Raw genomic sequence first — 9,919 nt, 5'->3', positions numbered from 1 at the left:
CCAAAAAAAAAAAAACACCACATCCTACCACCAGACTTTTTATTGAAAAACAAGTTTTGTTGAAATTGGCATGTTTCCACTAAGCAAATTTATTTTCTAAATGTCAACACAGAAAATGTGTTGAGGAGAAGGAAACTTAATGCATGCGTGAGAGGAACAGGCTTAAAAACAGAGAACAAGCTTGTGAGCAACAGGATCTGACAACGAATAGTTGAAAACCGGTGGCTTTAATGCAGGGAAGGTGATTAATGGCATGTGGGGAGTGTGATGATGAGGAACAGTGGGAATATCACAACAAAAAGGAAATATAAAAGAAAATGAACTCAAACTCCATATGATCATGACTGTTTAAAAACTGAAGAATGAACAACATGCAGAATTCCAAGATTTTTTTTCTAATCAGTATAAAAAACACCAGAAGAAATTATTTTAACTGTAATTTAAAAATCCAACATTTTAAGAACAAAATAAAATGACTCCTTACCACAAGCAGAGCAAACAGAATAACTCCACAACTCCAAACATCAGCCCTGCGACCATCGTACCTCTCTCCCTGAAACACACAGCGGGGCAGCAATAAACATCCAAACACACACACTCACACACTCATTCAGAAAATATACACTAGGAGAGAAATAACTTACCCTAATGACCTCTGGGCAGGCATAATGAGGAGAGCTATGAGGAGAGAACAGGAAAAAAGGTTCTCAACAGTTTCACTCTAACCTTCACAGCGTTAGAGTGAAACGGAACAACACTTGATTCTAAATGCAACAGAAAATCAAACGTTAAAGCAGAAAATTCTTCCTAATTTTTATCTTATATCCTCATTTCTTCTGATGCCTGGATGGTTTCAAAACTTTAAGCTCTTAATGAACAATACAAGTGATTATGTCACTTCTCCTGTTAGAGAGGTGAGACACGTTCAAAGATATTCCAAAATTATTTTGTGAAAATTTTGGCTTCAGGAAATAATAATTAAAAAAAATAAAAATAAAATCTCATTGTTATTAATAGAATTCAAGTGGGGAAAATATCAATGGAATAAGCCTGAAATTTGGAAATCTAAACCAGATATACAAGCGCAGAGATGATCTGCTATATGTTGGAAGCTGTCAGATGAAATATTGTTTTCATGAGTGAAGCATTAAAACCTGAGGAAGTGCAATAAGGCAAGTTTTTGGGTTTATCATTTTATAATGTTTCCTAATCAAACAATTCCTTATTTTCCCCTTTGAATAAATAAATAAATAAATAAATAAATAAATAAAGACCCGAGTGTTAAATAGAAACCTGCCGTTCTGCTTACCCACAGCTGGTCTCCAGCAGACTGTCTCCAACTTGAAGTGAAGCCATGCCAAAATCTGCTATCCTAATGTTGTTCTTCTCATCCAGGAGAAGATTCTCAGGCTTCAGGTCTCTGTGACTAAAAACACACAGAAAAAAAAATAATGCTATGTGAAAAAATAACGTTATGTGACAGCATATGTCATAAGATTACACACATCTGAGCTCATAAAAACGCCTTTGGCTCTCAAAAACTATACTAAGCATGTTCTAATTGACATATGAAACCAGTTGATATTTGAATTATATACACACTTATAGCTGCTGCTGATGATAAATGATAAATTGTTTACATAAAAAATACATTTTTAAAAAAGAATTACAAACATAGCACGCAAATGAATAAATACCATAAATTAAAATGCAAATGTAAAAATAAAAGTTATTAAACAAAAAACATTAGACATTTACATCTTTGAAGTAAAAACAGATTTCCTCTTGATTTTATTGGAGAATTGAAGGTGGCTATACTCTTAATTATATAAGTATCTCCTTCATATCTCCTATAAACTGCATGTAAAAACATATTTACTGTAAAAAAGTATTAAATATAAGATACCAGAAAAAAAAAGAAAAGAAACATGATATTACTTATTGTTCATGTTTCCACCTAGTTCAGGCAGATGTTAGGAAAATAAAGCATTTTCCTAAAATGTTTTGTTCTCAAAAAGTGACAAAGCATTTTTTCTGAAAAATGCTTTGTCATTATGATTATTACAATATATCTATTATGATGTATGTTTCTGAAAATAATTGTACTCTTGTCTGTTTTCAGGAATGGGTTGGAAATGGGCTAAAAATAGATGTTGCCATTTTCTGTTTCAGTGTCATGTGGCTCAGATCACATGTGGTGTTCCTCAAGGCTGTGTTCTTAGTCCTCTTATATGCAATATCTACATGTCCCCCATAGCTTAAACTACAGGATGTTTCAACAGTACTACAGTTATGCTGATGACCCACAATATCATCAGCATACTCATTAATGTCATTGTTAATGATCTTCAGCTACTTTAATTAGAGTTTTATCAATCAAGCTTTTTACAGACCATATGGAATGACTATGGCAGAAATCGAGGGCAGAGATGATTTGTCTGAAGAATTTCCGGGCCTCTTTGGGAGTCAGCCTGCCTTTCTTCACCAAGTAGTCAAACAACTCTCCACCAGACACATGCTCCAACACCAGATACCTAAGAAAATAAAATTAAAACAAGGAATAGTTTTCTGCTTCCAGATGTGGTCATTCATCTCGGTTTCAGACAGAAACACGGCAAACAATGCAGCGTTCTCTTATTTTTAGAGTGCAGTAAAGATCCGGACACAAGGATACTCACAGGTATTTGTTATTTTCATAGACATCATAGAGCTTCAGAACATGAGGGTGCTCTATTAGTTTAAGAATAGCTATCTCTCTCTCCACCTGCACAGAAGGAGGGAGGGAGAGATACAGAGAAAGGTTAGGAGAGAAAAGAGAAGGTTACAAATGATGGAGATGGAAATGTCAGACGGGAGAGAAAGGTAAACCTGGTGTACAGTGAGACTTAAAGAGCAGAGAAGCAAGTCTACACAGGAGGTAAGGCGAAATGCGGAGCTCTCCAATGCTGAATAGTTTTTAGTTAGCTCAGTCATTTTAAAACAGAGATAATTAGTGACAAGCAGTGGGGTGAGCATGAAGCTAAGACTTGTAGAGCTAATGCTAGTGTTCACCACCGATACAGAACCCCATCCGACCCATTACTGCTTATGTACCCTGTACAATTCCTCTGAATAACTCTACCAGTGGTTTAAGTGCTTTGGCACATAAATCTTTCCCTGTAATACAAACACACAAAGAAAATGGATCTTTGAAATTTCCCCATTAACATATCCAAAGACCTGTTTTGTCTTTGTTTGGCAGAAACCATCTACCATCTATTGAGACACTTTTGCTCACTGGAGCAAAAGTTAGCGATTGCGTGATCTGATTTCACCCAATCACCAACATTTTGTATGTAATGCATCAGGTCTATGAAGTTGACAGGAAATTGCCATTAACGGTGAAGTGCTTGGTGGGTGAATGCATACAGGTGGAGCGGAGACTCATGCTGATACACGCTGTAGCTGATGCTGTGTGTAGCTTTACGGACTAATCAGAAATTAACTTTCCTACCATCCCACTCGCAACATGTGGGTGGTGAAATGCACCATGGTGTGTACAGCTGGCATGTGTGTTTCTGTGTGACCAAGGTGAAAAATAACGTTGCTAACAGAAAAGCTTTAAATGTCTTTGCAAAGTGAGAGATCATCTATTAAATTGGATGAAGATGAACACATAAACTGGAGCATAGACATTTTTTAGAAGTGTCTTTGTGAGCTCTGCTGATTTCTTATGAAAATGACCATTTCTTCAGATTTTTGTATAATTTTTGCCCAGGTTTGTCCAACTTAAAAAGTGAGCTATTATTGTTACAGGTTCATTTTTTAAAGTACAGTAAAGTAATTGTAGGGACGCACGAATATAAAAATTTGGGCCAATAATAACTTCCTGTTATGGCAGTTAGCTACCAATATTTTACTTCAACAAATTTTTTTATTCAATTACTCATTTAATTGTCAGAATAATCGATAGATTACTTGCTTACTAAAATAATAGTTTACGACAGCCTTTCTAAAAGTATTGAAGCATAAAATCCAAAAACTCTCCCGTTACATTTTCTTAATCTGAATTATTGAGGTTACCAAAAGTTTTTTTTTTTACAGAAAACAAACATATCTCAGTGTAAGACGACGTTCGTCTCACTGAATAAATGTACTTTCATGATGTGGAAGTAGATGATAAATTTATTTTAAGGCGTTTTATTCAACTTTTTCAGGGGGGTGCCTGAACATGTAGGGCAGTGTTTCCCAACCCTGGTCCTTAAGGCACACTGTCCTACATATTTTAGAGGTTTCCCTGCTTTAATGTGCCTGATTCAACTGATTGCAGTTCAACAAACGCCTGTTGATCAGTCATCGATTGAAAACAGCTGGGCTGAAGGAAAGAAATACCTAAAACATGCAGGGCAGTGAGCCTTGAGGACCAGGGTTGGGAAACACTGATGTAGGGCATTGTATAGAAGTTAATGTTTACCTGTCCTGGTTAAATGATTTTTCTCGTTATGGTTTGCCTCAGCTTTTCACTGTTTCACCTCTTGACCCCTACAGATCTCTGCTCTCCAGCTTCTCATCGTCGCCTTCCTCCTGCCCTCAGCTCTGAACTCTCCTCCTCCACATCTCAACAAGAGCCTCATCTGCAGCTTTGTTACATCACTCCTATTAATAAGACACTCTTCTGTTAAGTCTAGTTAAAGCGCCGAGTCAAATGTTCCCTATGAGATCAGTTTAACCATGTTTCCCTGCTTATCTTCTAGACTCTACCGAGGTTGTGTTGTCAGGTTTTTGGGGTATTTAACAGAAAAAAGTTTGTCACTTTTGCTTATCATTTCTGGATTTTCTAAAAAAAAATAAAATAAAACTGAATGAGAAAAATGGAGTAGATTTTTCACAATAAGAACGTTGACCTAACTCCTGCCATAAAAAGGCTCAACATGGTGTTTGCTTAGAAGTCCTAATGGGTTCTGAATTTATTCTGGATGGTGGAATTATTTAGCTGAAATTGGTGTGAACTGAACTCCACGGATAAGCTGTGGCTCTGATATCATTGATAATATTGATGATCCTAGCAGTCCAACTAAATTCCACTTTAGTAAATATCAACTATAACTCGGAAGTACTCTGAAAATATCCATATCCAGTTGTGTGCAGCAAACCTTAACTCTCAAAAGAGCGCAATTATTTCAAAGTTTTGACAATATTCACACTTATTGTTTTAAATGACTGATTTCGCTCCTAAAGCCAGTCATTTATGGCATTAGCTCAGGCAGCTTTCTGTGACATGCCCTGAAAGAGTCTGCCTCAGAGGAGAACACGAGGCCCATCATTGATTTTCGCTCCACACTCAGGGATTGGGTATTGAACACTAATGCTCCCTGTACTTTAAATAGGCTCCATTGGGCTGAGCCACGGTGTGAAATACAGGGTAGAGCAAAAATGTTCATTCCTCTTTCAACCTTTTTACTTTTTGTTACATTACAAATGTAATACAGAGTATTTCACTTGAATTTTATGTGTTTATCTGGTTTTCTCGTGTCTCATTCTAAGCAGTTAACTCAACCTGAGTTAGCTCTGTAGCCATGACGCTATGGGCTCAGGCTACTGGATGACAAACTGACCAATTTTCCTCACTTTCTTCTTCTGCTACGCTCCAATTTTGCATTAACTGATGTTATTCCAACTGTTAACCTTTTGTTTTCTCTCCATAGAGGCTAAATCTTCCATGGAGATTTAGAATAAATCCAAACAGAAGGTCAGACCCTATGAAAGATAAATCTCTAGCTTCCATAGGGACTGGCGTTCTTAGTCTTGCTGTGTTTTTTCTCCACTGTTTGCTCAGTAAAGGTGCATCAATAAATATTAAAGATGCACCGATCCAATATTAATATCTGCATCAGTCTTGATATTGAAAAAAAAATCTAGATAAGGTATTGGTGACGATGCTCCTAATCCATGATGTCAGATCTATTCAGTCTAATTCTATGCTTTGTGCTCTGGGCCACGTGATGCTTTATTATTTATTTTACATTATATTTGGAATTTCAAATTGCCCTTTCTGAACTATTTGAAAGGTTTGTTGCAGTTTATTTTTACAAGTTTGACTAAACTTTTTGTCTTTGTCAGTTTCAGTTCCTTTATTGATTATTCTACGTTTGCTGTTCTGCTCCTAATTTGTTCAACAAAACTGAACAAATTAAAGTTGTGTTGTGTTTGACCAAACTTATATGAAGCTATTGTTGTATTTAAGTGTTCTGTGCTGATGCAGAGATATCAAATAAAATTGAAGTTGAGTGTTTTAAAAACATTTTAAATCAATTCAGCTGTTTTTCTGCATTGGATCGGCATCAGCCAACACTAAACCTCAGGTATCGGTATGAGAAGTGAAAAAAGTAGATTGTGCATCCTGAATACATATCAATACATTTGAAAATATGGTTAAATCCAATTACTGTGCGCATTTTAGTGATACTAATCACCCTTCTTTACATGTCCTTAAAAAGCAGATTACACATAGGAATGCTTTTCATGAGCTGTATTTGCGTTTGTGGAGCTATGTTTGCTAAAGAAAAGGTTGTAGATAGTTCTTATGCTCACTTTTATCATATTAGTATCACCAAAAACTGAAGTCCACATCGCCCAGCCATAGTCTAAAGGTTCTGGGTGAGACAGCACTCCTCCTTCTCTGCCCGCAGCCACAGCAAAGACGCCGAGGTTGAGCAGAAGTTTTATTTCAGTCCACTTTGTCTGCAGCAGCTCTCATCAGAGGGCTTCATTAGCAGACTGAAATCGCTCCTATTGTTCAGCGCAGAGGCAGTGCCCACACACTCAGCGGCCTCAAGACGCACCGACAGGCTTTTTACTGACACAAAATAACTAACCACTCCTCTTGCTGCTTCTGCAGAAAACCACGACAGACACAGACACACGTGAATATCTCAGTCAGAAACCCGAACAGAACCGGGCGCCATACCTTCATTAGAACCGACTCGGAGAGCTTCTCTCTGTTCACAATCTTTATGGCCACCTTCTGCCCCGTTATGCAGTGGACACCCAGCTTCACCAGTCCTGAGAGGCAGACAGAGGGGGAACAGGAAGGAAGTAAAAAGTCATGAATAATTCAGAACATTTGGGGTTTTTTTCTGACAATGTCACAAACGCTGATCAAATAAAACTCACTCATTCAGGAGGACTTTCTCCATACGTGTCATTAAAATCAATCTGGTTGGCATCCATGAATATAACTGATAACTAGGACTGCAACTAACAATTATTGTATTAATCAATTCTGATGATTAATCGATTAATCTGGGAAAAATTGACACATTCCACAGATTTTTCATTTAGCCACTTAAGCCTTCTTTAAATGTAATATTAGAAATGCATTAAGAGATGCAAAAACAATTAAATTCTTTTTTTAAAATAAGAAAATAAACATTTCATTGCATAAAATGCAACAATTCCTTTAGTGAACACTTGATCATTTGTAGCAAAGGATGAATCTGCAGCTAAAACATCAACGTGTAAATCCCTGCTTGACTTAACATTGATACTTTTTTTAATCAGCAAATGCGCCATACATAATTTCCACAACGTTGCATTGACAACAACGCTCATATGGAAGTCGTTGCCTATAAAAAAAGTCTCAAAATGATTTTCTGTATCAGTTAGGTGTTAATGAAGTCAGCTAGCTGAAAAATGAAGTCAGCTAGAGCGCAGAGATAAAAAACAAAGCTATTTAAAAGAATACTTTCAAAAAAGATAACAGATAACAGGAAATAGTAAAATTGTGCTGTGTTATCTTTTAATCCTTTGTAAAGTTTTTGTGGACCATGATGGACTTAAAAATTGTTGGCTGCCTTATGGCAGGATCTATGTTCTCTAGGAAAACACACAGAGACTTAGGATGTTATGCTAACTGTGCTAATCTCTACTACATGATTTAAAAATCTCTGAACGTTAAAAATAAAATCAGTTTTGTTTTTATATTTAGATATGTATGAAAAGCAGGAAGCAGACTATAGCGCAGGCATTATGGGTAAATACACCCAAAACAAATGTACATAACTAGCGCTAGCGAGAGAAACGGCTCATGGTCTTTTGCCAAAGACAAAAGAGAAATCCAACAACCGCTAAAATTTGACGCCACTCCATATTTTGTTTATATTTCATGAAGAAGGAAGTTGCGCTCAGTGTCTTCTTCAGAGGTTTTCATGTTGTGTCGTTCAGTGGTTCTTGGTGCAGCGCCCCCACAGGTGAGTGGGAGAATAGGTTGCTCAAAGGTTTGGTTCATTTAATACAGTGCAGTGAGAAATTTTGGTCTTGAATCGACCAAACAGATCATAGACCAATTCAGGTCTTTAATCATATTAACAATGAACAATTTTATTAAATAAATGTTGGGGACACTTGCTTTGCTATATAAATTGAGATAATTCTGTTATTTTCAAATGTTCAGTTGGATTCAAAACTACTACCTCTATCAATGAACACACAGCAGAGTGTGGAGCGAAAATGCGTTATAGTCCTCGGAAATTTTAGTCAACGCCAGAATCAGACTGACTCAAAAGAAAGTGTCAACTGGTATCAGCCTGTAGCAGACTTTTCGTTGTATCCCTATTTGATACAAATAGACTGAACTTATGTAGCGCTTTTCCAGTCATTTTGACCACTCAAAGCACTTTACACTGGAGTAGCATTCACCCATTCACACTGACAAACGCGCACACATTTATACACCGATATGCATATCAGTAGGCAATTTGGGGTTAAGTGCCTTGCCCAAGGGCACATCGACATGTGGCAGGAGGAAGCTGGAATCAAACCAACAGATCGCAAGACGACTACTCTTCCCACACAGCCAGTCGCCCCATATGTATTTATATAGTTAATAAATACAAATCAAATCAGAGTTTAGTTAGCTTTATGAAAACATTAAATTGGAAATTGACCTCAAAATGGTTGGTGAACAAAGATTCAAATTATATCTTTAATACTTGCATTGAGCCTGACTGTAAGTGGGCCCCCAAATACATATCTGCCCAGGGCCTCACATAGCGTTGCACCGCCTCTGATTTTAGTTGTATGGGTGAATTTAAATTGGGCCCTACCTGTCTGTCCCTTCCCGAGGGTCTTTTCCAGCCGGTAAGGCCCCACGTACTGGCTGGACTGGCCCACCGTGATCTCTTTGCCGCTCATTCTTGCCAAAAGTAGACTGTGCCCCCCGCGAAACTGTCCGGCAGATCAAGATCACGTGCGTACCGTCGCAACGCGCGCCACACGCGCGCGCGGAGGGAAAAAAAAAAAAAAAAAAGACTAAAGTGGTCGTGATCCGAAGCCGGGGAAGAGGTGTGTGTGTGTGTGTGTGTGTGTGTGTGTGTGTGTGTTTGTGGTGGGGGGGCCTCTGCAGGCTACTCCCCTCAACTTGTCATGCGGTCGGGTCCAGAAGCAGTTCCCTTTCAGCACCGCTCGGAATGCAGCATCATCCACATGGAGAGGTGGGAAGAGATGACGTGTGCATCCAGCTAATAGTTGGCCAAAGTGGAGCAGGAAAGGAGAAGCTCATGCAGGGAGCTGGACAGGAAGGCTACTTTAGCCTCAGATTGATTTCTGTTAAGAGTACAGTCTCAAATAACCCGAGTCAGAACGGCCTCATTGGATCCATCCCGAGGATCGATATCAGGGACCCCCTGTCCTCACTGCTGCTACTGCCGCCGTCCAAACATGTTCCCGTAGTCCTCCTAACGTCACGCATGTCCCGGCTCCTGTCCCGTCAAGCCCCGGGGCCTCGTCTGTCTGCTGTCGTCCAGATTATAATCTATCACTAAGGCATAAGCAAGAAGAATGGGTTTTCCAATATCCGGTGCACACTTCGGCTCACCCCCTCCCTGGCCCTGCATCAGGAAACAGAGGAAGAGGAGGGTGAGCGTTCAGAATGAAAAAAAAA

The 9,919-nt window shown here is 38.4% G+C and overlaps 1 protein-coding gene across 4 annotated transcripts in view; it reads right to left on the bottom strand.

The window, feature by feature from the left end:
- Positions 1 to 9,919, bottom strand: part of LOC106936283 (serine/threonine-protein kinase BRSK2-like) — a 40,541-nt gene that overhangs the window by 26,755 nt on the left and 3,867 nt on the right. For 3 of the 4 annotated variants that reach the window (XM_015017161.1, XM_015017164.1, XM_015017163.1), the window contains exons 1-7: positions 9,084 to 9,913; positions 6,947 to 7,041; positions 2,679 to 2,764; positions 2,394 to 2,534; positions 1,310 to 1,426; positions 645 to 678; positions 485 to 553 (exon numbers count right to left, since the gene is read on the bottom strand). In XM_015017161.1, coding sequence (XP_014872647.1) covers positions 485 to 553; positions 645 to 678; positions 1,310 to 1,426; positions 2,394 to 2,534; positions 2,679 to 2,764; positions 6,947 to 7,041; positions 9,084 to 9,171 — 630 coding nt within the window. In that variant the 5' untranslated portion in view covers positions 9,172 to 9,913. Of the gene's footprint in view, positions 1 to 484; positions 554 to 644; positions 679 to 1,309; positions 1,427 to 2,393; positions 2,535 to 2,678; positions 2,765 to 6,946; positions 7,042 to 9,083; positions 9,914 to 9,919 lie in introns of those variants that run through there. The other variant, XM_015017162.1, reaches the window with a different exon arrangement.

The sequence above is a fragment of the Poecilia latipinna genome, unplaced genomic scaffold (genome assembly GCF_001443285.1).
Source record: "Poecilia latipinna isolate Pla-1442-1.1 unplaced genomic scaffold, P_latipinna-1.0 Scaffold2112, whole genome shotgun sequence".
Classification (NCBI taxonomy): Eukaryota; Metazoa; Chordata; class Actinopteri; order Cyprinodontiformes; family Poeciliidae; genus Poecilia; species Poecilia latipinna.
The sequence above is the reverse complement of the archived record's forward strand: the minus strand, read 5'-3'. Positions and strand labels throughout refer to the sequence as shown.